Source organism: Indicator indicator, chromosome 19 (genome assembly GCF_027791375.1).
Source record: "Indicator indicator isolate 239-I01 chromosome 19, UM_Iind_1.1, whole genome shotgun sequence".
Lineage (NCBI taxonomy): Eukaryota > Metazoa > Chordata > Aves > Piciformes > Indicatoridae > Indicator > Indicator indicator.
Window position 1 is genome coordinate 9,563,228 of NC_072028.1, and position 27,760 is coordinate 9,590,987.

At 60.2% G+C, this 27,760-nt stretch overlaps 1 protein-coding gene across 1 annotated transcript in view; it reads right to left on the minus strand.

The window, feature by feature from the left end:
* PIEZO1 (piezo type mechanosensitive ion channel component 1) overlaps nt 1-27,433 on the minus strand; it is a 30,026-nt gene extending 2,593 nt beyond the window's left edge. The window contains exons 1-44 of the mRNA XM_054389820.1: nt 27,370-27,433; nt 19,847-19,942; nt 18,561-18,683; nt 18,176-18,218; nt 17,932-18,085; nt 16,192-16,327; nt 15,536-15,749; nt 15,183-15,348; nt 14,872-14,976; nt 14,677-14,761; nt 14,499-14,590; nt 13,531-13,791; nt 13,345-13,459; nt 12,971-13,149; nt 12,052-12,200; nt 11,662-11,841; nt 11,494-11,582; nt 10,681-10,838; nt 10,405-10,581; nt 10,147-10,272; nt 9,857-10,057; nt 9,565-9,769; nt 9,324-9,428; nt 8,781-8,934; nt 7,955-8,198; nt 7,383-7,479; nt 7,106-7,274; nt 6,941-7,030; nt 6,709-6,794; nt 5,420-5,494; nt 4,636-4,739; nt 4,470-4,557; nt 4,052-4,147; nt 3,794-3,969; nt 2,696-2,875; nt 2,514-2,620; nt 2,182-2,440; nt 1,922-2,110; nt 1,382-1,661; nt 1,148-1,277; nt 919-1,066; nt 624-838; nt 331-489; nt 102-249 (exon numbers count right to left, since the gene is read on the minus strand). Coding sequence (XP_054245795.1) covers nt 102-249; nt 331-489; nt 624-838; nt 919-1,066; nt 1,148-1,277; nt 1,382-1,661; nt 1,922-2,110; nt 2,182-2,440; nt 2,514-2,620; nt 2,696-2,875; nt 3,794-3,969; nt 4,052-4,147; nt 4,470-4,557; nt 4,636-4,739; nt 5,420-5,494; nt 6,709-6,794; nt 6,941-7,030; nt 7,106-7,274; nt 7,383-7,479; nt 7,955-8,198; nt 8,781-8,934; nt 9,324-9,428; nt 9,565-9,769; nt 9,857-10,057; nt 10,147-10,272; nt 10,405-10,581; nt 10,681-10,838; nt 11,494-11,582; nt 11,662-11,841; nt 12,052-12,200; nt 12,971-13,149; nt 13,345-13,459; nt 13,531-13,791; nt 14,499-14,590; nt 14,677-14,761; nt 14,872-14,976; nt 15,183-15,348; nt 15,536-15,749; nt 16,192-16,327; nt 17,932-18,085; nt 18,176-18,218; nt 18,561-18,683; nt 19,847-19,942; nt 27,370-27,433 — 6,417 coding nt within the window. The remainder of the gene's footprint in view (nt 1-101; nt 250-330; nt 490-623; nt 839-918; nt 1,067-1,147; nt 1,278-1,381; nt 1,662-1,921; nt 2,111-2,181; nt 2,441-2,513; nt 2,621-2,695; nt 2,876-3,793; nt 3,970-4,051; nt 4,148-4,469; nt 4,558-4,635; nt 4,740-5,419; nt 5,495-6,708; nt 6,795-6,940; nt 7,031-7,105; nt 7,275-7,382; nt 7,480-7,954; nt 8,199-8,780; nt 8,935-9,323; nt 9,429-9,564; nt 9,770-9,856; nt 10,058-10,146; nt 10,273-10,404; nt 10,582-10,680; nt 10,839-11,493; nt 11,583-11,661; nt 11,842-12,051; nt 12,201-12,970; nt 13,150-13,344; nt 13,460-13,530; nt 13,792-14,498; nt 14,591-14,676; nt 14,762-14,871; nt 14,977-15,182; nt 15,349-15,535; nt 15,750-16,191; nt 16,328-17,931; nt 18,086-18,175; nt 18,219-18,560; nt 18,684-19,846; nt 19,943-27,369) is intronic.
* Between the last annotated feature and the right edge of the window lie 327 nt (nt 27,434-27,760).

Below are 27,760 nucleotides of genomic sequence, written 5' to 3' on the forward strand. Positions count from 1 at the left end.
CTGAGAGGGGGGAGACAGCACATGGTGCCAGGAGGGCTCAGGAGGACCCCAAAAAACAAGGGTCTTCCTGGGGATCCCTTCCCAGCACGGTGGGGCTGTACCTTCTCTGTTTCACGGCTGCACTTGATGATGAAGATGTTGGCGTAGATGTCCTCCACACACATCCAGTTGGAGAGGGACAGTGTGGTGTCTGTCCAGACCCAGTCCATGACAGCCCGCAGCTCCACCAGGAAGGGCACAAGGCGAAACCTGGCAGGAGGGGACACGGGGAGAGGGAATTGGTACAGCACCCTCTGGGCACCAAGAGGTCTATGTGGCCCCGTGACCTACCCTTGGAAGAGGAAGAGGTTGAGGTGGTTGTATTTCTTGGTGAGGAAGTTGCCCAGAATGCAGGTGGGGTAGCCGCAGCGGATCTGGTATGCTGACAGTGCGAAGTAGATGCACTTCACAAAGTACCACAGCTGGGCCACCATGTTGAGGTTGAACAACCTGTGGAAGGAAGCTGTCACCCCTCTGGCCACCTCCTCAGCCAGGCTGGGCTACCCTGTGGGCTTGGGGACACAAAGGTGCCACCCTGAGACCACACCATGTCTTCAGAGGCATCCCCAGGGGATTCTCTGTACCTTTCAGTGACAGCTGGCAGGATGAAGAACATCCAGAGGTGGATGCTGAAGACCAAGATGACCTGGAAGATGAGCTTGCCCAGCACAGTCTTGCGGAGGTACAAGGCACGGTCAATGACCATGGTGGTGAACTGGATGAGCAGCATGACCAGGAAGGCCTCTGGCACTTGGTCATCTGACAGTGAGGAGGTGATGTCTGCAGCTGCTGAGTGTTTCTGGAGATGAAGGAGAGGTCAGGATATGGCCCATAGTGGAAGCCAGCTGGTTAGTGTCCCATGAGACCCCCCCTGCTCACCCCAAAGGCCCAGAAGCCGAAGATGATGATGATGAAGTCAACCACATCAGCCAGGAACATGAAGGCATAGACGTCGGTGGCTGCCCGTTGCTGGGTGTGCAGGATGTCCCGGAAGAAGCCACGCACAGGCTGGTACATGTTCTGTGCCCTGGAGGGGACACAGGGCATGAGTGACCACAGACTGCACCCTATGTCCCCCACACCCCAACCAGCACCGCGGGGCACTCACATGGTGAGGAAGAAGAGCTTGACCCGCAGCCCAAATGCCTTCATCTTCCTCTGAGCATGGTTTCCTTTGGCCTCTTCCTCCTTCTCCTCTTCCTCCTTTTTCTCACCCTCTTCCTCCTTTTCCTCATCCTCTGTGGGGGAGGCACAATATGGGATACTGTATCCTGCCTGGCTCCACGACCTCTTCACTCCATGGGACCTCAGTGGGACATGAGGGTCAGGAACTGGTGCTCACCTTCCTCCAGAGCCACCTCTGGCTGCTTCCTCCCTCGCCTCCTCTTCCTCCTGAAGCGGAGCTGCGTGTTCCCAGGTCCCTCTTCCTGCTCCATGGTATTGCCCTGCGGCTCTGGCCCCACGGCTGCGCCTGCTGCCCTTGGCTCTGCCACCACCTCTGACCCTTCCTCACCCACTGCAAGCGGTGGGGATGCTGCTTCCTCCTGCCTCTCCTCCTCTTCCTCATCCTCTGTCTTCTTCTTGAGGAAGGGATCCTCCTCATGGTCCCACAGACCATAGGACTGGGGAGGGCCATGGTCAGTAAGATGAAGTTCCTGATGCCCCCCAGCCCCACACATCTCAACCCCATCCCACAGCATCGAGTCCTGGTGCATCCCAAGGACCCAACAAGCAATGAGTACCTTGTGTGGAAACCACAACAGAGCCAGCAGGCACTCACTGGGTGCTCTCCAGAGACACCATCACACCCAGGAGCACTCCCAGCTCCTGGGGACACCCACCCAAGTGATGCCCACAGCACTGCCCACACCCTTGGGCTCACCAGCAGCTGGGAGCGATGGAAGAAGAGTGCCAGGAGCTGGATGAGGTCATACTTGACGTAGTGGTCGGTCTTCTCCAAGCCCAGGATGCGTGGTGGGAAGAAGGGCTTGCCCTCATTGCGCACCAGCATGGCATAGCCATTCCAGGGGAAGAACCCAAACTGGAAGAGGTACTTCACCACCACCGTCACCTGTGCAGACACTGGGGTCAGCGGGTGCCAGCTGGCTGGCATCGGCCCCTGCCCGGCCACCCCCTGCCCACCTCAGTGAAGATGATGGCAGTCATCCAGAAGCGCTTGCTGGGCCGGGGGATGGAAAGCATGGCCCAGAGGAAGACGAGGATGGGCAGGAAGAGGGAGATGACGGAGGCGGTCACCATGTTGTTGAGGATGATGATGAAGTAGCAGAGCAGCTCCGAGTGGGCAGCCACGCAGCGGTACCCGGCCAGCAGCAGCTTCAGGAACCGGTTGCGGGACCGATAGAACTTCTCCGACTCTTCCAGCTCGGGGAAGTAGAGTCTCCTGCAGGGTGCAGGGGGGTCAGCCAGCCCCACCACCCCAAAAGCCCTGCCCCCACCCTCCCCACCTCCCCTACCTGCTCAGGAGGAGCTCGCTGGCAGTCCGGCTCCGGTTCTGGGGCAGAGCCAGGAGCTCCTGAGACCCAGCCACATTCTCTAGGGACCTCCAGGTTGTCGCCTGCTCCTGGTTGTCAGTGGGCAGCGCACATCCCACAGCTACTTGGTGCCCACTGGGAATGGCATGGGGATGGGGATGAGCCCTGTGCCCAGCAGGCCTTTCCCACTGCCCCCTCGGGGGGTTTCTATGCACCTGCCTGGAAGCGATGTTAGTTTGGGAATTTGCACACCCTGCCCACTGTGGACGCAGCTCCTCGGGGAGCTCTTCAGGTGATGGTGGCAGGTAGAGCTCATCCAGGACCCCACGGTGCATGTCCTCTCCCTGAAGCAGGCAGAGATCAGAGAATCACAAAGTGGTTTGGGTTGGAAGGGACCTTTCAAGGTCATCTAGTCCAGCTCCCTGCAGTCAGCAGGGACATCTTCAGCTAGAGCAGATTGCTCAGAGCTCCGAACAACCTGACCTGGAATGGTTCAAGGATGGGGCATCTCCCACCTCTCTGGGCAACTTGGGCCAGAGGCTCATCACCCTCAGGATAAACATTTCTTCCTTCTATCCAGTCTAAATCTCCCTCTTTTAAGTTCAAGCCATCACCTCTTGTCCTGTCACAACAGGTCCTGCTCAAAAGTCTGTCCCCAGATTTCCAATTGGCCTCTTGAAGCACTGCAAGGCCACCAGAAGGGTTCCCTGGAGCCTTCACTTCTCCAGGTTGAACAACCTCAACTCTCTCAGCCTGGCCACACAGCAGAGGGCTTCCAGCTCTCCCATGATTGCTGTGGCCTCCTCTGGCTCTACTCCAACAGGTCCATGTCCCTCCTGTGCTGAGGACTCCAGAGCTGGCCCCAGCACTGCAGGTGGGGTCTCAGCAGAGCAGAGGGGCAGAATCCACTCCCTCCCCCTGCTGCCCACGCTGCTGGGGATCAGCCCAGGATACGGTTGGTTCTGAGCTGTGAGCACTCATTTCCAGCTCATGCCCAGCTTTCCACCCACCAGCACCCCCAAGTCCTTCTCTGCAGGGCTGCTCCCTAGCCTGGACTGATACTGGGCTTGCCCTGACCCAGGTGCAGGACCTTGCATTTGGCCTCGTTGAACCTCCTGATGGTCCCACTTCTCCAGCCTGCCCAGGTCCCTCTGGATGAACCCCATTCTTCAGGGGTGCCAACTTGCTGCCTATGTCCCTGCTGCAGGCCACACGGGTCAGCAGCAGCCCCCTGCTGTGCCCTGGTGTCCCCCCAGGCTCACCGTGGCCAGGCGGCGGCTGAGGACGTATCTCTCGAGGCGCAGGACGCAGGACATGTCGCCGTGCTCCTGGGTGCAGGCATCCAGCCACTGGGTCAGGCCATCCACCACGGCCTGGCACAGCACCCACCCGAACCGCAGCACGCTCAGCACCCGCTGCACCACGTTGCTGTGCTCTGCTGGGGTGAGGAGAGACAGGAAGCTCACTCTGTGCCCACGCAGGCTCCCACCCCCAGCACCCCAAGTCTGCTGCTGACCTACCAGAGCCTTCCTCCTCCTCCTCCTCCTCTTGCTCTTCCTCCCGGCCTTCCGCTTCTTCAGGTGTCTCCAACTCCTCCTCCCTCGCTCCACTGTCTCCTGCAAGGGTCAGATCCCCCCCAGGGAGGGGTAGCACCAGCTCAGTGGGGTATGGACATCATTTATGGCCCCCATTGGGGGTCATCTGCTCATAGCCCCATCCCTCATATCCCTCCACCCATCTTAAAAACCAGTGTGGACACAAAGGAAGAGCTGCACAACCCCACTGTAGCCACCAAAGAGTCCACAAGCACAGAAGGAACCCCCCACTGAGGTGGTGCCAGGGCAAACAGTGGGCACAAAGCAGGGTTGTGTCTCCTCCTCCTCATGCCCAGCCCCAGTCTGGGGGGAACCAGACCTTTGGGGTGAAAGCCAGACCCACCTGCAGCATGCTCAGCACTGGGTGCCTCTGGCTGCTCCTGCTGCTGCAGTGCTGTCCTGGTGTTGGTCACCCAGGCCTGATAGACGAGCTGGTGGGGACAAGAAGGGTGGTCAGCACCCCATGGGCATCATGAGACACAATCCCCAGAGCCTCCAGCCATGCCTACCTGGAAGGCACTCTGCCTGCCTGGCCGTGGCTCCTCTGGCACTGCTGCCTCCTCCTCCTCCTCACTGTCCGACTCAAAGAGGAAGTATTCCCCAGAGTGAAGCACTGTTGGGTGGCACAAGATGTCATGGCATGGCCAGTGCCATGGCATGAGGTGTCACAGCACACCTGGTGCCTGGTGGCATGGCATAGGGTATGATATATCTGGTGCCACAGCATGGTGTGTCATGGCACGGTACTGTTACATCCTCTGTTACGGCACAGCTGGTGCCCAGTGCCATGGCATGGGGTGTCACACCATGGCATGGCACAGCCAGTGGCATGGCGCAGTGTCACAGGACGTCTGGAGCCTGGTGAAATGGCACAGCCAGTGCCCAGTAGCATGGGCTGGCGTGGCCACTGTCACCCCAAGGCTCTCTGCCTGACACAGCAGTGCCAGCACGGTGCCAAGCACACCCACTGGGATCCCCACTGGGGACAACGATGACAAAGACTCAACCCTCACATCCCCACCGAGAGGTCCCTCCAGCACTGGAGTCTGGAGGTGATCTCTGCCAGTAACCCCAAAGGCAGCCCAGCACCTCCCAGCCCAACACCCTGTTAGTGCTGGGAAGCAGAGCAGCCCTGGTTAGTGCCCTGCAGCTGAGCACAGGGTCAGGGGACATGCAGGCTGTCACCTTGCCAAAGCACCAGCACCATTGCTCCCCGTGGGTGTTAGTGGTCCCCTGCGGAGGGACCTTGCCGAGGGGCTGTGCCCTGTTATGAGCCCTGTGCCAGGGCTGTACCTGCGGCGTGGTCTAACCATGGCCGCCACCACCGAGTCCTCTGCTGGGGGGGGTCCACAGGGCTGCTGGGGGCATCTGCTGGGGAACGGCAGGTGGGGGCTGAGAACAGACACACTCACTGCATCCCCCCGAGGCACCTGGGGGTGGGGAGGGGTTCACCACAGTCCCTGAATCCCAGCATGGTAGGGGTCAGAAGGGACCTCTGGACATCATCCAGTCCAACCCCCCTGCTAAAGCAGGGTCACCCACAGCAGCTTGCTCAGGATCACAATGTGCAGGTGGGTTTGGAATCTCCCCAGAGAAGACTCCACAACCTCTCTGGACTCCAGCACCCTCACACCAAAGAAATTTCTCCTCATCTTCACATGGAACCATCTGGGTTGCAGTTGGTGCCCACTGCCCTTTATCCTGTCACTGGACACTTCAAAGAAGAGTCTGGTCCCATCCTCTTGCCCTTCACCCTCTTGCTGAGCATTGAACAGATCCCCTCTCAGGCTGCTCTCTTCAGGCTAAACAGCCCCAGGTCTCTCAGCTTTTCCTCCTCACAGAGATGTTCCAGTCCTCTCAGCATCTTTGTAGCCTCCACTGGACTCTCTCTAGTAATTCCCTATCTCTTTTGAACTGGGGAGCCCAGAACTCAACCCACTACTCCGGATGTGGCCTCACTAGGGCAGAGTAGACAGGGAGGAGAACCTTCTTCAACCTGCTGGCCACACTCTTCTTCATGCACCCCAGGAGACCACTTGCCTTCTTGATCATGAGAGCACATTGCTGGTGCTTGGGCAACTTGTTGTCCACCAGCTTACCCAGGTCCTTCTCTGTAGAGCTGCTTCCCAGCAGGTCAGCCCCTCACCTGTGCTTGCACAGGGGGCTACTCTTCCCCAGATGCAGGACTCTACACTTGCCCTGGTTGAACCTCACGAGGTTCCCCTCTGTCCAACTCCAGCCTGGACAGCTCTTGCTGAATGGCTGCAGCCACTCCTACCAGTTTGGTACCATCAGCAAACTGTCTGAGGGTCCGTTCTGTCCCTTCACTCAGGTCATTGATGAAGATGTTGAACAAGACTGGACCCAGTCCTGATCCCTGGGGAACGCCACAAGCTACAGGGGTCCAGCTGGACTTTGGCCCAGCTGATCACAACACTCTGAGGTCTGTCCTTCAGCCAGTTCTCAATCCATGGAGAGATCATCCATGTGGCTCCACCAGGATGGGCATCAGCAATGGGCTCTCATCACCTTACTGTACCCAGAAAGGGACTGAGGGACATGGGGGACCTCTCAGCTCTCACCTGCCCTGGCATCCTGTCTCTCGCTGATGCCACTGCGCAGTCGCCCCTGGTGGTACTTCTCCTGCTTGGCTCGGATCCGCTCCATCCTGCCAGGCAGAGGCTGCTGCAGAGCCTGCTCCTCCAAACCCTGCCCCAGGGGCACCCCCATCCAGCCCACCCCACCCACCCAAGGGGTGTCCCAAGGTGCTGGTGGCTGCAAGAGGAGGTCCTAGTGCCCCCCAAACCCACTCACTGCCGCTTCAGCTGGGCCAGTGACTTCTTCTCGGCTTGCCGGTGGTAGCGCATCCTCTTCAGGGTGCTGGCCTTGAACAACGCAACGCCCCTGGGGACAGCAGGAGAGTGAGGGGGGCACCTGCACCCCAACACCTATGGGGACCCTCTGGGACCCCAGTCCCACCTGGAAGCCTGCAGAGCAGAGGCCTGGAAGTCCAGCATGACATGCAAGAAGTAGTAGCTGAGGAAGATGCGACGCTGGAGCAGGAGGAAGAAGAAGCAGATGCTGTCCCAGATGATGCCCGCCTCCTCCACGGGCAGCAAGCAGTCCTGGTCCTTGCCCATCTCCTTGGCTGGCAGGCAGAGGTGCAGGCAGGTCAGGCAGCAGCCCAACCTGGCACCTCCAATCCCACCAGCTCAGGTAGGGCAATCCCCAGAGCTGCCCAGGGCCAGCAACTCACGGTCATAGTAGCCCTTGACGGTGCAGACCAGGCTGAAGAGCTGAATCACCCAGCAGAAGTTGCTCTGCATCTGCTGCACGAAGACGCAGGAGAGGAGCTGTGGGGACAGAGTTCAGCATCATGGAATAGTTTTGGTTGGAAGAGACCTTTGAGATCATGGAGTCCAACCATTAACCCAGCACTGCCAGGTCACCACTAAAGCATGTCCCTTAGCATAACAACTCCACAGCTCTGAAACCCCTCCAGGGATGGGGACTCCACCACTGCCCCAGAGGGAAGAAATTGCTCATTTCCAACCTAAACCTCCCCTGGCACAACTTGAGGCCTTTTCCTCTTGTCTTATGGCTTCTTCCTTGGGAGATTCTCCTTTCAGGGAGTTGCAGAGAAACAAAAGGTCTCCCCACAGCCCCTTTTTCTCCAGTTCCCTCACAAGAGCTGTTCTCCAGACCCTCCCAGGGTTTGCCCAGGGACAGTCCTGCTACCCATCCCCTCCCCAGGAGATGGCCAAGGGCTCGATGTCCCTGCAGAGCAGCCTGGGGAGCACCGCACAGCCGGGGCCCAGCAGCCCTCACCGACAGCATGTTCTTGGAGATGATGACAGTGATGTTGTAGAGGATGAGGCAGTCCCAGAGCACGAGGCGAGCCCGTGCCGGCTTGCGCAGCATGGCGGTGCCGAACAGCAGCAGGTAGAAGCAGGCCAGCAGGTAGCCGAGGCCGAAGAGGCTGATGCGGGTGGCCCCCGTGATGAAGACCACCACCAGCACAAACCAGAAGAGGTAGCGGAACACCACGACCTTTGCCATGTCCAGGTATGACCTGCGGGATGGGGTGCTCAGAGTAAGGTCCCTGTCCCCTCCTAGCCCCCGCGCTCAGCACCAGCTGCTTTTGGAGTGCTGCAAGGTGCCACCTCCCAACCAAACCAGCGTGGTCCCACTCCCTGTCTTGGGACACAAAGTGCTTTGTCCCAGTCTATGGAGTCCTGGCACCCACAGGGGTCCTGTGCCAAGGAACCTATCCCTATCCTAGAGTATCCCAGCCCAGCACATCCCACTGCCTTGGTTTCCCATCTTGTTCATACCTCAAAGGGATCCTGTCTCATCCTAGGAGGCCTCAGCCCAACAGTCTCACTGCCTTAGGTGTCCACCTTGTCCATATCTCAAGGGGGGCCCATCCCATCCTAGCAGGTCCCACTACCTTGTGTTCCCATCTTGTCCACACCTCAAAGGGGTCCCATCCCATCCCATCCCATCCCATCTGGTCTCACTGTCTGGGGGACCCCACCCTGCCCACACCCCAGGCTGTCCCATCCCAGGTGTGAGATTCCTACCCCCATGTCCCCACATGCCCCATTCCACCCCATGCCTGTGCCGCGGTGCTGTGGTGGCATCGGGCACCCACCTGCAGTGGATGAAGTTGGGGGTGGGGTTGTGGGGGTCCTGTGCCAGGTCCAGCCTGTCACTGTTGTCCCCAGCTGCCCGCATCCACTCCTCAGTGCGCTCGGCCTCGAACACTCGCCACTGCTGCGCCACACACAGCAGCAGCACAAAGTCATCTGCAGGCACAGGGGGTGGCACAGTAGAGGGGACAGGGAGTGGGCTGGGCTCAGATAGGCCACTCCCACCAGAAACGGGTGTGGCATTCACAAGATCCTTCCCATGAGCACCCCATGAGCACGGTGATGCCAGGGGCTGGGTTGCTCCATGGGCAGGGTGATGCCAAGAGCTGTGGTACCCCACAGGAAGGTGTTACAGAAGGGCAATACCAAGGGCTAGGGCAGGGTAATACCAGGGGGTGGGGGACTCCATGAGCTGGCAGAGGATGGGGTGCCCCATGGGCTGGACAATATTGAGGGCTGGGGCACCCAGTGGACAGGGTGATGGCAGGGACTGGGACACCCCATGAGCAGGGTGATGGCAGGGGCTGGGGTGGGAGGTTACTCACTGATGAGGTTGGAGGATTTGGGTGCCATGAAGAAGTCAGGCAGGTAGAGCCACTTGATGAGTGCCGAGTTGATGGGGAGGGCTTTGCTCCAGCGCCACGGATAGTCTGGGGGGATGGTGGGCACACTGAGCCCCTTACCCAAGGTGGGCAGCATGCCCACGCACAGCCCTCTAACTCCATGACCCATTCAAAGGGTGAGTGCTCCCCAAAAGGACAGGTTGCTCCTAGTCTTGCCCCTTACCCACACAGAGGGCGGGCGGCATGCCCACGCAGAGCAGGTACTGGTAGAGGAGGAAGATGACGAGGAAGAGGCAGTACTTGGGCCAGAGGCGGGCGATGGCCGCCCGCCGGCGCCGCGTCAGGATGACCACCAGCCAGCAGCCATGGAGGATCACCAGGAAGTTCATCCGCTGCCCGATCACGTTCACTGTCATCAGGAAGCAGATCTGGGGTGGGGAGACATAAAGGCTCAGCCCTAGGGATGCTGCCAGTGGTGGTGGGAGCCCTGGCCCCTGTCAGCACCCGCTCCCCACCTCCAAGCCAAACTTGTAGTAGAAGTAGTTGAGGAAGTATTTGGCACAGCTGACAACGCCTTGGTCGAGGTGCTCGCGGGAGATGTCTTCAAAGATGGTCTCGGTGATGGGGGCCACCAGCTGGTGCTGCTTGCGGTAGTACTCCTGGCGCCGGTACACCATCGCCTCAAACACCAGCAGCAGCAGCACCTGGAGGTGGTTCTGGGGGCACAAGGGGATGCTCAGGACCACGATGTGCCACCGAGCACCCTCCCATGCTGTCTCCATGGCCAGGGTGTCCCTGCACCTACCTGGATGTAGCCCAAGTTGGGGTAGCCCTTGCGGACACCGAACCAGTTGGCAGGGTCCACGGGGCCACGGTACAGGGTGGAGTTGACCAGCTCCTGAGGGCTCAGGTTGGTGCCATTGAGCTGAGGCTGCAACGAGAAGCACCACCAGGCATCAGCACCCCTCAGCCTCTCCCACCAGACCCCACCTCCAGCAAGAGAACCCCCCCCCATGCCACCGCAAGCACCCCAAGACCCAGGCACCCCCTCAGCATGGGGCACCTGGGTGCAGTTGCTGGAGTACTCGCTGGGGTTGACGATCTTGAGCTGGTAGAGCATCTTGCAGACAATGATGATGCAGGTCCAGACAGTGGAGAGGCAGGAGGCCATGTGGCGGAAGCGGCAGTAGGGCATGGCAAAAGTCCACAGCAGCACCAGCAAGAAGTTCATCACTGATACCTGATGATGTACCAGCCACGTCAGCACCCTGGGCTGCCCAGCTGAGGCCCTCCCATAAGCTGAGGCCTGCCCCCAGTCCCAACACCCCAGGGCTGGTACCTCCTCCAAGGCCACCCAAACAGTGTAGAGAGCCACCAGCTTGAGGATGTGGAGCTCCAGCACCCGCCCCACAAAGACCTGGGTGCGGGTCAGCATGTCCGAGAAGGTCCAGCCCAGCACGATCAGGCGCTCCAGCACCAGACCCCATTTGGTGGGCACTGCAGGGACACAGGGACACAGACTATTGTGGACAACCCTGCAGCCACCCTGGCTCAGGGGACATCCCAACACATCCCTGTATCCTCTCATGCTTGGAGGATACTCCAAGACATTTCCACAACCTCCCACACTTGGAGGACACCCCAATCCATCTCCATAGTCTCCTAGCACACCCCTGGCTTAGCAGACATCCTAATCCATCCACATCCCCTCCCTGCTCCATCCTGGCTTGAACAGCACCTCAAATTCATGTCCCTACCCTCCCACCCCATTTTTGGCTCACAGGACACACCAATCCATCCCTGTAGCCTCCCAGCCCTTTCCTGGCTCAGAAGTTATCTCAATCCATCCTCCTATCTTCCTACACTTGGAGGTCACCTCAAATCCATTGCTGTACCCTCTCACACTTGGAGGTCACCTCAAATCCATTTCCCAATCCTTCCAGCCTCTTCCTGTCTTGGAGAGCAACTCAAACCACTGCTGTACCTTCCCACACTTGGAGGTCACCTCAAATCCATCTGCACATCCACCCAGCCTCTTCCTGGCTTGAAGGACACCCCAACACATCACAGTATCCTCCCACACTCAGAGGTCACCTCAAATCCATTTCCCTGCCCTCCCAACCCCCGACCCCAGCCCGAGCCTGCTCAGTACCCTGGGATGCGGTGTCGGAGTCATCCTCCCTGGCATGCTCAGCAGCAGCCGCGTCCCGCAGCAGCCGGCTCCCGTGAAGCTCCTCAGGCCTGCAGGGAAGAGGAATCAGAGCAGGGATGGAGGAGGTCTCAGGGTGAAGGCTGGAGTCACGCCAGCATGAAGACCTACCTGGGAATGTGGCAGGTGGGTGGAGTGGTGGTGGGGACATGGTCCAGGTCGGTGATGTGCATGAAGGGACGGTGGAAGTAATGGAGCTGGAGGATACAGGCGAGGAGGAAGAAGCCTGGGATGAGGGTGCTGGTGAAGAGCTCGGAGACACTGAATTGCTCCAGACCCAGGTCACCAAGCCTGAGCAGAAAGAGGACAGTAAATGGACAGTCAACAGGGGGCCACATCCATCCCACTCTGTGTGGGCACTGAGCCATCACACTGCAACTCAACCTCAATTCCCCCCCTGTGACTCAGTTTTCCCACGTACAACACGTCCCTTGGCCATGCCTTGGTGCCACCAGAGGGCTGCCAGCAGCAGGGACCCTGTGGTAGGTCAGAGACACTCACTGCTCATCGGTGAGACCTGTCAGGTTCCTCCAGTACATGGGGAAGTCCTCAAACTGGAAGGTGTAGATGGCGATGAGGACCAGCATGGTGTACGCCACCACCAGCCACCAGAAGCCCTTCAGCACCTTGCGCCACAGGCTGTAGTACACCTGTGGGGACAGGGACAGCAGTGAGGACACACCAGGGCCGGGGAGGGGGAATCATCAAATAGTGTAGGGTGGAAGAGGCCTCTAAGACCATCGAGTCCAAGCATTAACCCAGCACTGCCAGGTCACCAGTAAATCGTGTCCCTCAGCACCACATCTACACAGCTTTGAAACTGCTCTGGTCCTGGGCAGCCTGGGCCAGGCCTGAACAACCCTCAAGGGGAAGAATTGTTCCTCTTGTCAAACCCAAACCTCCCCTGGGGCAACTTGAGGCCACTTCCTCCTGTCTTGTCCTATTCCTTGCTCCTTGGGAGACCCCTGCCTGTCTCCAACCTCCTTTCAGGGAGTTGTAGAGAGCCAGGTCTCCCCTCAGCCTCCTTTTCCCCAGAATGAACAACTCCAGTTCCCTCAGCTGCTCCTCACAAGACTTTTTCTGCAAACCCTTCAACAACTTTGTCGCCCTTCTCTGGACCCACTCCAGTACCTCAATGCCCTTCTTGGAGTGAGGGCACCAAAACTGAACCCAGTACTCAAGGTATGACCTCACCAGTGCTAAGTAGAGGGGGACAATCCCTGCTCCTGCTGATTACACTATTGCTGATCCAAGCCAGGATGCTGGTGGCCTTCTTGGCCATCTGGGCACACACTGGCTCATCTTCAGCTGGCTGGTGACCAACGCCCCCCCCTGCCCAGGTACTTTTCCACTGGGCAGCTTTCCAGTCACCCTGCCCCAAGCCTTGGGCATTGCAGGAGAGGTGTCTGGTGCCCCTTACCTGGAAGAGGGTGAGGCAGAGGAGGAAGAGGAACATGTAGACAATCTTGTAGAGCACGAGGCGCCCGGCGAAGCTGACCACGATGAACATGCCAGCACAGACACAGATCCAGTACTTGGCATAGAAATCTGTCACCAGGGCGCCCAGCGCCTTCAGCACGTCCCGCTGCCGGCTGGACTCTGCAAGGGCAGGGAGGGTGCTGCAGGCAGCTGCCTGGGGGGCACACAAGAGTCCCTCCTGTCCCCAGCAGCTGTCAGCCTCCCCATGCTTGCACCATGGGGATGTTCAGCCCAGAGCAGGCTGCCTCCAGGTCCTCAGGATTGCTCTGCCTGGCACAAGGGTCTCTCCAGATGGGTGACACCAGGAGTCCTCACCTGCGTCTGAGGAGATGGTCACCTCCAGCAGCGGGGTGGTTGGACTCCTCCTCGTTAGCACCTTCTCCTTGACAAAGTCCCGCAGCAGCAGCCAGAAGGTCAAGGTGAGCAGGAGCTGTGAGGACAAGCAGTGAGCAGGGACAGCCGGGTGCTGTTGGGGACAAGGACAAGGGACACCAAGCTTACCTTAGCCCCCAGGTCCAAGCAGGGATATTTGGGGTGGACCAGGCCCAGCTGCTCGAGGCTCATGAAACCAACACGGGTGGGCAGCTCAGGGACCAGGTCCATGCCCCAGACATACTGAAGGCTGCAGAGAGCGATGCCATAGAGGAGGAGGAAGGGCGAGCAGAGCATGGCGAAGTGATGCCGGCTCCGCACTATCCAGATCAGGCATGCCCAGAGCAGCAGCACGAAGGTCAGCCAGCTGTGGTAGGTGATGCTCCACACCTATGGGCAGGCAGGATGAGGACATTCATCAGAGAACAGCTTGAACTGGAAGAGACCTTAAAGAGCAGCTAGTTCCAACCCCTTGCCCGTGGGCAGGGACACTTTCCACTAGACCAGGTTGCTCAAAGCCTCATCCAGCCTGGTCTTAAACACCTCCACAACTTCTCTGAGCAACCTACTCCAGTGCCTCACCACCCTCACAGTAAAGAACTTCTTCCTAATGCCCAATCTCAATCTACCCTGCTCCAGGTTAAAACCATTGCTCCTTGTCCTGTCACCTCATGTCCTTATAAGTCTCCAGCTTTCCCATAGCCGTCTTCAAGTACTGGAAGGTTCCTCTAAGGTCTCCCCAAAGCTTTCTCTTCTTCAGGCTGAACAGACCCAACCTATCCTCATAGGAGAGGTGCTCCAGCCCTCTGATCATCTTTGTGACCCTCCTCTGGACCCTCTCCAACTAGATCCACATCCTTCTTGTGTTGGGGGCTCCAGAGCTGGACAAAGTACTCCAGGTGGGGTCTCAGCAGAGCAGAGCAGAGAGGCAGAATCACCTCCCTTGACCTCTTGGCCTTGCTTCTTTTGATGCAACCCAAGGCATGGTTGACTTTTTGGGCTGCCAGTGCACATTGCCAGCTCATGTCAAGCACCACCACTCAGCCCAGGTCCCCACCACGTCTGTGTCCCCCCACGTCCCCTTCCCAGACCCTTACCATCATGGCGATGAGTGCGCAGACGTAGCTCTGCTTCATGATGACGTGGCCCAGGGTGCGCAGGAGCAGTCGCTCGGAGGGTCGCCTCCTGCCTGGCCATGAGGAGGGGCACAATGAGCTACCCCCCACAGGTCCCAGGCAGAGTCTGGGAAGGGGGAGGTGACGGGGAGCAGCTTACCTGGCTGTGGCGAGTTGGCCATGACGTGGACGGTGCAGTTCTCAGTGCTGCTGCCTGGATTCCCCGTGCTGGGGGACAGCATGGGCTGGGGGTGCAGAGAGGGCTCAGAGCCCGCCCTGGCACCCCTGGAGCAACTCACACCCACTCCCCTCCTAGCTTGGGCATCGCCTTGGGGCACAGCTGCCCCAAACCCACCTTGGTGTCCTCAGTCACACCATCAGTGTCCTTGGGCCAGCTCTCCAGCTCTAGCAGCTCGCTTGCTGGGCATCTCCTTGGTGGCTGCGCTCGTGCCATGGCTCTCTGTGAGGGGCAGGAGCCAGCTCAGACCCACCGAGGGAGCAGGATTATGCCCCAGCCCCTTCCTCACGACACCCCCCAGCCATTTTCACCCCACTACCCCCTACCTCCCTTTCACTGGGCACCCATAGTGCCAAGGTTGGGGCAGTCAGAACACGGGGGCACAGGGGGCACACCACGGGTTCCAGCTCAGCCCCACAGTCCCTCACCTTGGCATCCAAGCGGCGCAGCTTCACCAGGGTGGCCATGGTATAGTAGAGCAGCAGCAGGATGCCAGGGTTGGCATAGACAGGCCAGGGGTGGCTGGTGTTGAGCACCAGAGCATTGGGCCAGGAGCAGTTGTGGTACAGGATAATGTCCTTGAAGCCAAACAACCTGTGGGAACAGAGCAAGTGGCCTTAGCCCCTCAAACCAGGACCCCCACCAATGAGCCAGTGTCCTGTCTTGGTACTGGCATGGCACACAGGGACCTTGCAATAGGATGGGGGCCAAGCAGGGCAGCGGGCTGCTCCCCCAGGGTGGCATGGGGACCTGTGGCAAGGCTTTCTCCCCATGGACTCACCGTGCCCAGATGGTGGGGGGCGGGAAGACCCCCTGGATGAAGGGTGTCTGGTAGGCATAGAGGCAGAGGAGGTGGCTGGCGGCATAGATGCCAGCGAGGATGCAGAGGATGTCAAAGGCCAGGCGGCTGGCAGGGAGGTGGCAGGCCCACCACGTGCAGAGCCCCACGAAGAGCAGGTAGTAGATGCTGGAGGAGGCGGAGGGCAGGGTGATCCCTGGGGAGCAGCAGGCAGTCAGAGCACAGCCGAGGCTCCTCCAGCCAGGCAGCCCCTGCTTGAGTGTCCCCCTGCACCCAGCATGGCCCAGACTGAGCATCCCAACACGGACCAAACATCTCCCAGACCAAGCATCCTCCTGGACCACGCATCATCTAAACAAAGCCTCTCCCTAGACTTGGCGTCAAACTTGGACCAAACATCCCACTGGACCAAGCATCACTTGGACCCAGCACCCCCTTCGACCAAGCATCCTGCTGGACTGAGCATCCCCTCCTGCACCAAGCATCCCTCCCTGGGCTGAGCATCACCCAGATCAAACGTCTCCTTGGACCAACCCTCAGACTGAACACCCTCTTGGATGAAGCATTCCCTCCTGGACCAATCAGCATTCCCACTGGACCCCCCCAGCCCTCTGCATGTCCCCACGTTCTGTACCCACCAGCCAAGGCCAGCAGCAGGACAGCCAAACCCTTCCCAGCGGCCCAGAGCAGCCAGTGAGCCGTCTCCCGCAGCCTGGTGCTGAGCAGTGCAGCCCTGTCGGCCCTGCCACCCTGCTGCTCCGTGTCCTCTTCCCCCTGCCATGTGAGAACGTGGCGTGAGTCCTGTGACTGGACACCAGGCAGCTCCAGGCTGCTCCTGGCTGTGCCTCGGTTTCCAGACTTGGGGGAACCTCATAAAGTTCAACCAGGGCAAGTGTAGGGTCCTGCACCTGCAGAAGAATAACTCCTGCAGCAGTACAGGTGAGAGGGTGACCTGCTGGGAAGCAGCTCTGAGGAGAAGGAGCTGGGAGTGCGAGGGGACAACAAGCTCCCTGTGAGCCAGCAACGTGCCCTCATGGCCAAGGAGGCCAATGGGCTCCCGGAGTGCATGAAGAAGAGTGTGGACAGCAGGTTAAAGGAGGTTCTCCTTCCCCTCTATTCTGCCCTAGTGAGGCAACAGCTGAAGCATTGTGGCCAGTTCTGGGCTCTCCAGTTCAAGAGAGACAGGAAACTACTGAAGAGAGTCCAGTGGGGGTTACAAAGACTCTGAGGGGCCTGGAGCATCTCTGTGAGGAGGAAAGGCTGAGGGACCTGGGGCTGTTTAGCCTGGAGAAGAGCAGCCTGAGAGGGGATCTGCTCAATGCTCAGCAAGAGCTAAAGGGCAAGGGGCAGAAGGATGGGGTCAGACTCTTCTTTGGGGTGCCCAGTGACAGGATAAAGGGCAGTGGGCACCAGCTGAAACCCAGGTGGTTCCATGTGAAGATGAGGAGAAAATTCTTTGATATGAGGGTGCTGGAGCCCTGGAGCACTGCCCAGAGAGGTTGTGGAGTCTCCTTCTCTGGAAAGATTGCAAACCCAGCTGGACACTGTGATCCTGGACAACCTGCTGTGGGTGACCCTGCTTTAGCAGGGGGCTTGGACTAGATGATCTCCAGAGGTCCCTTCCAACCCCCACCATGCTGGGGTTTGGTCAGCACAAGGGTGGACAGCCAGGACACCCTGCCTGGTGCTGTGCAGCTCCTGGCTGTGTTTATCCCATTAGCCTCTTGGAAAGCTCCTCCAAAGGCAGCTGCTGATCTTGGCACTGCCTCCCGGGTTCCCAGCACTCAGCTTTTTTCCAGGCTGCCTCCCCACTCACAGCAAAGGCATCCACCAGTGCTCCAGTTACAGCCTGGCTGGAGCTGGGCAACAGCACCCCAGAGAGTGGGGAGCACCCCAATATGGGGCTGAGCCCCGGGGGCTGTTTGCTGAGCTGGGGAGGTGCTGCCACTGTGGGGTTGTGTCTGCCTGGTTAAGCCAGTGCCGTGAGCACAGCGTCCTGGTGCCCCACTGGCACTACCAGGCAGGGCTGGCACAGCAGGGGTGCCACATCTCTGATGTGCTGGGCTGTTTGCTGGGATCCCTACGGCAACGCAGGAGCAAACACCGGCACTCCCCCACGGCTGAGTCACCCCGGCCGGGGTGAGGTGCTGTGATGATGATGATGACCCAACCCTCCACCTCTTCCCGCTCACTCACACAGCCAGAACTCCTCCTACCCAGGTCCCCAACCACCCTGGATGTCCCCATGCCCAGCGTGCCAGCCTGCCCTCCTCGGGTAGAGGACAGAGAGCAGCCAGCGTTGCCCATGGAATGTGGCAGGGGCTTGGTGGGTTGTGGTGGGTGAGAAGCTGCTGATGGTGCTCAGGGTTGGCTCCCACCTGCTCCAGGGACTCTGGGCGCCAGCTGCGGGGGGCAGTGCTGGCCTTGGGGACAAGGGAGCGGCACAGACACAGGCAGAGGGAGGAGACCAGCAGGATGCCAACGTCAGGGGCCACCAGACGCACTGAGTTGGGGACATCTTTCAAGTCCAGCCTAGAGAAAGGAGAACAGGGCAGAGCAGGGCTCAAGGGTGTCCCCCTTGCCACTGCCAGCCCCAGCCCACCACCACCAGGGTGTCCTTACCTGGTGACCCCAATGTGGCGGGCAAGGACCTCCCAGGTGCTGCCTGTGGGAAAGCAGGGGGGGTGCTTAGTTGGGCAGAGCCTGATGGGCAGGCTCCCAGCCTCTCCCTGAGCACCTCAAATCCATTGTCACTCAGGATGGTGTCTGTGCCCAGTGCATTAGGCACCTAGCAGGCATGCCCCTAGTGCTGGGTATGTGGCTGGGACCCCCCCAGAGCCCCAGCACCCAGAGGGATGGGATCTCTACACCCCAGTGTCACTGGTTTGGGGGTCCAGCCATAGGGAACAATGGGAAAGGGGTGAAGCCTGGAGGAATGGAGGTGAAGGAGGGGTGAGGGCAGGCATTGGCACTTCCATGGCAGGCTGCCCTGGCACCCTGTACTCACAGCTGGGCCCCAGCAGCTGGTCCAGGACAGGCAGTGTGTACAGGCATACTTGGAAAACAACGTGGGCAATGAAGAAGAGGATGCTGGTCCCCAGCAGAGCTTTGAGAAGGTGGCCAGGGTGACCTGCAAGACATGGGCACCCCATCACCTGAGGGGACACCAGAATGTGCCAGCATCCCCAGCACAGGACCCAGCAGCCCCTGGGAAGAGATGGGAAGGGGTGCACCACAGCCATGCCCAGAAATGCCAGGGGGCTGTCCCAGAGACATGGCCCCACCAGGACCCTTCATGTCCCACTGTGCATCCAGCCTAAGAGCAGCTTCTCTGCTGCATCACTGCAGAAACTGAGGCTCAGGATGACACAGGGACCCAGGACCACCCTCCCACCCAGCTGGCACTTGGTGCTTCCCAGCACTAGCATCAGGCTGCAGTTCACCATACCCATCTTGATTGCTGATGGAACATCCTGGGGGGGAGGGAGAAGGGTGAGGGGGCGTTGTGGGTGGGTGCCAAGGGTTCTCCTGCACCATGAGTCTTGTCAGACCTTCCACCAGCTGCAGCCATGCCCCCATCCCACCCTGCTCCCCGGGCTGCATGCCCATTTTCCTGGCCACGGGGCAGGCAGCGAGCCCACCACAGCTGTATGCTGGCTGGAGAGAGGATTGGGGCCAAAAATTCTCCCTCTGCTTGTTTTTTCCTGTAAATCCACGTGAAATCCAGGCTGCAGGACCGTAGGAGCCCATGAAATATTCAGAGGGCAGAGCTTTTAGCTGCGGCCGTGCCAGGCGCTGCCCGGCTTGTGTTACAGCACGGCTCAGCCTGGCACAAAGGACAAGAAGGCAGTGGAGCTATGGGCACCCAGTGCCCACTAAACCCCATGTACCCATCATGGGGGGATGCAGCCACCACGAATGATGCATCTCCAGCATATGCCCACCATGGGGGACGTGCCCCACGTACCCTCAGAGGGTGATGGGGCCGCTTGTGGCACATCGCTGCCCACCCTGCGGGCACAGCCCAGCCCTGAGGTTTTTGGTTCATAAGCCTGGGGCTCAGAACTGGCCACTTCGGAGCTGGAGGACTATTAATAGCCACGCTGGGCTATAATTAACAGAGCCAGGCTGCCACACGGAGCCACACTGCCCACCTCACGGAGGGCAAACCGCAGGGGAAGGACATCAGGGAGCTGCTGGAGAGCAGCTGGCAGCCCCCGCACTGCCTGCAAGATGCCCACCTTGCTGCCCACCTTCCTGCCCATTCCCTGCACCCCAAGCTGTGCCCCTTACCTCGAGCAGAGCTCTGGGAGGGCCCCGGGAACCAGGGCAGGAGCAGCAGGAAGAGCAGGTACACCAGGGAGAGGACGTTGAAGCGGAAAAGGCAGGCTGGGGGGGGAAAGGTATGGGCAGGGTTAGTGCCAGGGATGTGGCATGGGGAGGGCACCGTACCCCATCAGGCTCCTGGTACCATCCCTCCACCCCAAAGCTCTCAGAGGATGGCATCTCAACCTGCATGGCAAGGGACACCCCAAAGCAAGAGGCATCCCAAAATGATGGCTAGTCCTAGATGGGCTCAAGCCTTCCAGAGAGGCCAGTGGGAAGCAAGGGATGTGAGCAGAATTCCAGGCTGGGTCAGTCCTAGTGACCAACACAGGGTTGGTGGGACATCCCCAGACATGTGGGGTGACAGGAGGATGAGAACCACAAGCAAAATCTGCTGCATCTCCACATCACTCCTACAAGACCATGCTGAGGTTTGGAGGGACCCCACAGCCAGGCTGGGACCCCCATGACCATGCCAGGACCCCCACCCACAGAGCTGACCCAGCCCCTCACCTGGACCCAGCCTTGCTCTGGGTGTGCCACCACCTTATCACCTTTCCCCTTGCTTATTTTTAGACCTAAATTACAGCTTGTTTGCAGGCATGAAACCTCAGAGGAGCTGGGCTGAGCCAGCGCCCCACAGAACAGGGACAGGGACATCCCAGGGCAGCTGCCACCCTGGCTGGGGACACAGCATTCCCTGCATGCACATGCAAGGTCAGTGGTGACAGACACCAACATATGGACTGGTGTGAGATGGGAACCAGCCATGAGACAGCTCTGAGAACACCCAGCCATGAAGCCTCAGTGGTGGGCACAGCCACTGTGAGACACCCACCAAAGAAATCAGCTCTGGATGCAAAAGCTTTAGCTGTGCCCTCACCCTACACGGTCCCAGGGCATCCCTCTTGGCCCCTCCCCTGCAAATCAGAAGGACATGTCCCCATGCCCCCACCCAGCGGGCTGGGGGGGGGGGGGCCAGTTTGGCAGGGGGTGACCATCAGAAAGAGATGGCAACAAGGAACTGGTGTTGGGGATGCCAGCTCTGTGTGGGGTGCTCCCTTTGGCAGCCTATTTGGGAAGCAGATGAGGCAGAGGGGACCAAGTGTGCCCTTGGGAAGAGGGGGTGAGGGGAGCCAGGCTGGGAGCCAGGGGACGTGCTGTGTCCCACCAGCCCGGCACAGCCCTTCCTGTGTTTACCGGGCTGCAACAGGACAGCCCATCCTGGGCCGATGGACAGTGCGGCTCGGGAGCACACACCCTGGGGACAGCAAGGGGACTGCAGAGGGTGCAGGGGTGGTGGGAGGGGAAGCACCCAGGAATGCACCGGGACACATCCCACACAGCACCCGCTGGGGCTAACCCCAGTCCTCGGCCCCACAGCGCGGTCCCCAGTCAGTGCCTTCCCCCGGGCTGCACAGGCAACTCCCCTGCATGGGCGGCGGGGACCGGGACCACCATCCCACCATCGCCTCTGGGCGATGACCCCAGGGCTCGTCACCTCCCCGCACGCTGCCGAGGGTGGCTGCTGGCCCTGTTTCGGCAAACCATGATCTCATGGAGCAAATATTCCCTGTCCCGCGCCAGCGGGGCGAGAGGAGCCGAGAGGAGCCCAGAGCAGCCTTCCCGCCGCGGGGGCGAGCGGCTCTGCGGCAGTGGGAGCCAGCCAGAGCCCCCTCAGCACGGCCACTGGCACCCCCTATCCTGGCACCGACACCCGAGCCAGGGCGGGATCCTCTGGGTGAATCTGTCCCGTCTGAGGTGCTGGTGGCACAGAGAGGACAGAGCCCTGCTCGCGTTGCCTGGGTTGGGGTCTACCCAAAAGCTGTGGAGTTGTGGGGCACTGTGGGGAGACCCACGGGCATCACTGGGCACCCGTGGTATTTTATGCCACCAGCTCCCCCGGGATTGGAGACATTGGCCAGAACAGAGTAGGCATCCCAGCGGCAATGGCTGAGGGTTGCCGGTGGCACTGGGAAGAGAAATGCAGAGCACCCCAAGGCTGAACCAGCCGCCTGGGACCCTCTGGTTGGCAGCTCCCAGTATCACTGGGAGAGCTCCCGGTGGGGTGGTCAGCGCTCGCTGCAGCACCGGCTTCAACCAGCTTTTAAGAACTTGACGACGAAAAAAAGGGGTGGAAAAAGATTACGCTGAAGGGAGCAGCCCCCCAGCACAACACAGCCCAGTTTGGGAGCACCCACAGTGCCCAGGTTGGCACCCACACCTCCTCAGTGGGGCTGGCTGCAGGGAGGTGTGGGTGCTCCATCCTTCAGAGTGGGAGGAAACCGGTTCCCTGCCGTGCTGACAGCGGGAAAAGTGCCAGCGTGGGGAGAAAAACCAGTTTGGTGTGTGGGGAGAGCAACCCCGCGACCAAACCTGTCTGCCCGCACCCATGTCCCCACGAGGAGCCAGGTGGGAGGGAGGGTGCAGGGTCGTGGCACCCACTGACCCCCCCCTCCCATGCCAGCAGCACCCACGATCCCTCATGGCCTCACCTCTGCTGCACGCATCGGGCAGCATTTGGCCCACGCTGTGCACCTCTGCAGTGCTCCCCTAGGTTATCCCAAATCCACGCCCCAAATCCCTGCTTTCCCAGCCCCATCACCCCAGGGACTCGGGAACTGCCAGGGAATTCACTGCCGGAGCTTCTAGCATTAATGATCTTAACGAGGATAAATCCCAGTGCTGGGGAGCTGGGAGAGATGTGCTGGGATTCCTTCACACCACTGGTGGGATAATCCTGTGGGAAGGGTTTGGGATCGCCAGGGATCCCAGGGGAAGGCAGGGACCTGGTGGGGAGAGCCGGCACTGAGATCTCTCCCATTGCCATCAGGATGGGGAAGCATGGGAATGGTGGCTGAGGGAGAGGGTTGGGGTCTGGACCAGCCCCCTAACTGCAAATTGGGCATCATTCCGTGCCCAGCCAGCTTCCAGGGATAGATCCATGCCCAACGACACAGAGAAAAGGATGGGGGGGTCTGACCCCCTCAGCACCATCCCCCTCAAGCCCATACAGCAACTGGCACGGGCACTGGCTCTGCTGGGACCTGTGGCCGCTCAGTTAATTAGCGGAGCTCGTTAATTCCCTGCCTGCCCTGCTACATCCACACGGATCCGCTACCTGCTGCCCGAGCCAGGCAGCTCTGCCAAGCTGCTGCCCTCCAGCTCCCAGTTAACCAGCCCCCAGCTGAGATCCCCAGGGTCAGGGGAGCCCAGACAGCGTCCCCAGGGTGCCACTTTGCACTCTGCCTTCTGCACCAGCTGGCTGCAAACCAGAGGCAGGCTGATGAGAACCTTGGAGGTTGAGAACTTTGGAGGTTCTTCCCGTGGGATTTCTGCCCATCCCAAAATGCAGTCAGCCCTGAAGCAGCAAGCCCATGGCCATGCCTGCAGAGTGCCACGGCCGTGCCCGCAGAGCCAGCCGCAGGCACGTTCCCAGCCACAGCTCCTCTTTCCAGGAAGAGGGATCAGCCCCACCAGATCTCCTGCCATATCCTGTTTTTATGGAAAGTTAATCCCACTCCTGCCATCGCTGAGGCAGCAGCCGGCCTTGCTCCCAGGGCTTCCCATGCGAGATGCCCCAGGAGGGCAACAGGCTGGGTGCCAGCTGGTGCCACTGCTGCCAGCCTGGGAAATCCCAGTAACCATCCAGCAGCTCATGCAATGAAACAGGGAATGCAACAGCCACCCCAGTGCCTGGGGACACCCCTTTGCCTGGCACCCACAGCCCCTGCTGCAACCCCTCCACTGGGCACATGCCAGGATGGCATGGCTCATGCCAAAGGATCCCCAGAGCTGCAGGCTAAGCACTAGGATGTCCAACTGCACACAAGGGCCCACATTCCCATTGCATGAAACATTCCCAGATCCAGCACAGTATTTCCCACACACAGCTCAGGGCCATGCCAGTGTCTGCCATATGGCACTGCCAAGCAGAACCTAACCCCCAACACCCCCAGCTCCTCACCCATTTCACAGGCATCCCAGGACTCTGTGACAGAGGGTGATGAGGGGGGAAAGGGTTAAATACAGCTGTGCAAAGGGCTCAGGCCTGGGGAGATAAGGTAGGGAGATGGGCACCCTGGTCAGGTGGGCATCCTGGGGAGACAGGCACTCCAGGGAGAAAAGCACCTGGGAGAGATGGGCATACAGGGGAAATGGGCACTCTGCAGAGATAGGGACCTCACAGTCATGGGCACATGGGGCAGATGGATATCCAAAAGGACATGGGCATCCCAGGGAGTTGGGCACCTTGAGAAGACAGGCACCTTCAGCAGAGAGGCACCTCCAGGAGACAGATAACCTGTGGAGATGGGCACTCCAGGGAGACATACACCCGGGGGAGAAAGGCACCCTGGGGAGATGGGCACTGTGAGGAGACGGATTTTCCAGGGAGATGGGCACCTCAGGGAAATAGATACCCTGGGGAGATGGGCATTCTGTGGAGATGGGCACCCCAGGGAGACAGGCACCCTGGGGAGATGGACATCCAGGGAGATGGACATCCAGGGGAGGCTGGCACATCAACCCAGGCAGAACTGGGGCCAGCTGCAGGCAGCCTCCCATAGCCCTGCATGCCAGGGGAGGAAGCAGCAGTGAGCTGGACACAGCAGCTGCTGGACACAGCCCTGGCTGGGCTGTCTTTTTTTTTTTTTTTTGTGAGTGTGTGTTTTGGGGTTTTTTTTAACATTTTGCTTTTTTTCCCTCCTCCTTTTTATTTCCCTTCCTTTTATAAAAAGCACCTGACCGCAGGAGGCAGCTGGCTGCAGCCCACACGCCTGCCAGCATCCAGCTGGGAACCAGCCCCCTGTGCCACCCAGAGCCAGCCAGGACCATCCCCCGCCAGAGGCACCCCAACACCTCCTGGGTGGGTGGGTTAGCCAGGAGGGGCTGTGTCCTAACCTCACCCTGAATCAAGCCTGACTTCAGTTTGGGGAGCATGGCACAGAAAGGGGCAGTGTCATTGTCACCCATCACAGAGGCATACTGCAACTGGCACAGCCAGGATTTTCACCCAGCCTGGAGGCTGCCATGCAGACCCCTTCCCCAGTCACCCCATGGGTGGGCAGGCCGTGTGCCCCCCACCTCCATGCATCCCAGTATCCCCAGAAAGCCTGGCATCGCCCTGTGCCAAGGTGGGGATACAGCCCATGGACCTGCAGCATGGGGGTCCACGGCTGTGCCAGCTGTGGGAAGCTGAGGGGGTGGGGGAGGCTGCCCCAAACTGCTGTGTGGGGGGGCAGCTCCTGCCCCTCCACTGGCTCCGGAGCTGTCTGGGAGCCAGGAGCAAACATCCTCCGGACGTTTGGGAAGAGCCTAATTGCTGGGGAAGGAAAGGCCACAGGCAGGTTGTGCTCCGGGGGTTCTTCCGTCCCCCCCCCCATGCCTCAGTTTCCCCTACCTAGGTGTGGGGTCTTGGGGTCCCCTGGATTCCCCCCTGAATCACCCCCCACATGCAGCCAGAGCAGGGGGGAGGCTGCTCATCCATCACAGCCCCCAGCCAAGTGGGGCCCCAAATTTAAACACACCACCTGTGAGCTCCTGGTGGGGACACGCTAACATCACCACCAGCACCACCAGCCATGGTGGTCGGTGAGCCCCCAGTACAACTGCCCATGCCAAAGCGGGGCGAGCAGACAAGCAAACCCAGGATGGACTTGGGGCCAAAGCGGCAGAGCTGAGGACAAGGGCCCCATGTGTGAGCCTGCGCCCAAAAGCCACGTGTCACCCCGTGTGCTCGCCCTGTGTGCCCGTGGCATGCACCCAGCAGCTCTCCTGCCCCCCACTTGCCACCCCACCAGGCTGAGAAGGGGGCAGTGGGCCACCTTCCCTCCTCAACCCTGCTCCTCCTCAGGGTTATAATTAAACCTCCTCACATTCTGCACCATGCACTGAGTCACTCCAGTAAAAACCAGTAAAGAAAAAGCATTTTTTTTTCTCCCTTCCAACCATCACCAACTTCCTTCTCCAGCCATGCTCACCCCACACAGGAGGCACAACCAACATCCCCACCCCCCCGAAAAAACAACAAACACAACCAAGACAATCTGCCACCGTGTTGGGTGCACCACCCTTCTCTTTTCTGGGTGATGCCACCCCAAAAGTCATGCCACCACATCAGCCCCCAGCTGCCGGTGCAGCAGTATGGGCGGTGTGCAGGCAGTGAGAGCAGCCAAACCCTGTCCGTGCCCCCTCCCCCCCCCAGCACAAGGAGCCCGTTGAACAATCCTGTTTATGGAGAGGGTTTTGGGTTTTTTTCCTTTGCGTCTACCAAAAGGCAAACAGAGTTTGTGTGTCCCCCCAAAAAGGGGCTCCCCCCCAGCAGCCAGGGTTCAAAGAGCCGATTCTTGCTCCGTGTCCTAGCACACGGGGATTTTCCAGAGCAGTAGCCAGACGGTTGCCTTGCTGGGTGGTGGATCCACCTCCAAACGTTAGGAATAGCTCGGAAATCGTGCAGCCGAGGTGGGTGCCCTGCTCCCCTCCACGGCACTGGGACGGCACCCGAATGGGTGCCACCTCCCCACACACGCACCCTCCCCCAGGCATCACCCATGCCGGCTGCACCCCATGAGCTGGTTTGTCCCAGCACCCTCTTTGCCTCCCACCATGCAACAGCCAAAGGAGTAAGTGGGGTGACAAGGGGGTGTCCAAACTGGGACGGTTTCGACACCAACTGGCCCCTAGCAGCAGAGGTGGGGGTGCCCACTGGTTGTGCCCGGTGTGGGGGACAAGAAGGACACGCACACACAGACACAACGAGAAGTTGCAGCGTTTCCTGAGACTGGGCTCGGTTCCGCATGGGGCTGGGAGGGTCCCTTGTGGGGCTGAAAAGTGGGGGGTGGAGGAGTCATTCGTGGGGCTCAGGGAGGACATACAGGTTAGTTCCCTATGGGGCTGGGGGGGAGGTGCTCCCCTGTGGAACTGGGGGGCTCTGGAGGAGTTCTTCCTGGGATTGGGGGTTTTGGAAGAGTACCTGTGGGGCTGGAGGGGGCCATGCAAAATAGAGTCCCGCGGGGGGGTTGGAGAGGTGGTTTGAAAGAGTCTCTTGTGGGTCGGGAAGAGTCCCCCGTGGGGCTGGGGTGGGGCATGCAGCATGGTCCGCCGCAGGAGTTGGAGAGAGGTCTGGAAGAGTCCCCGGTAGCGCTGGGGGGGGGGGGGGGGGGGCATGTAGAATGGCCCTCTGTGGGGCTGGGCAAGCCTGGGAGGAGTCCCCCATGGTGCCGGGGGCATCTGGAGGAGCCCCTCATGGATTTGGGGGGACCATACAAAGTGGTCACTCCTAGGGCTGGGGAGGGTCCCACCTTCCAGGCTTCGGGGAGGGGGAGTTCCGTCACCGTCCCACCCGCCACTCCCGGGGCTGCCGGCGGCTCTTCCCGGGGTGGGGACACTCCGCGCCTGGCTCATTCGTGGCCGTGGCAATAGGGACACACATAACCCGAACACCCCAAAACCCTCCTGCCCCGCAAAGAAAACACTCCCCGAGCACTCACCAGCGAGCAGAGCGAGCGGCAGCAGCAGCCAGTACAGCCCCGCACACAGCACCCGCCGCTCCATCCCATGTCCCGCCGAGCCGTGCCGTCCCTAGCCAAGCCGAGCCGCGCCGAATCGATCTGACCCGTGCCCAGCACAGCCGTGCCGAGCCGAGCCGAGCTGAGCCGATCGGTGCTCAACCGAGCCGTTCCGCCCCGCCGGGCCTGGGCAGGCCCCACTGGCCGGTCCCGGAGAGCAGCAAACGGACGCGCTTTTGCCCCCCCCCACCCCAACCCATCCACCCCCCGCTTTCCTCCGCCCCGCTACCGCCGTCTATAGACGCGGCACCGCCCGCTCGGCTCCGCTCGCCTCGGCTCGGGCCGCCACAGCTGATATGAGTTGGCCGGGCTC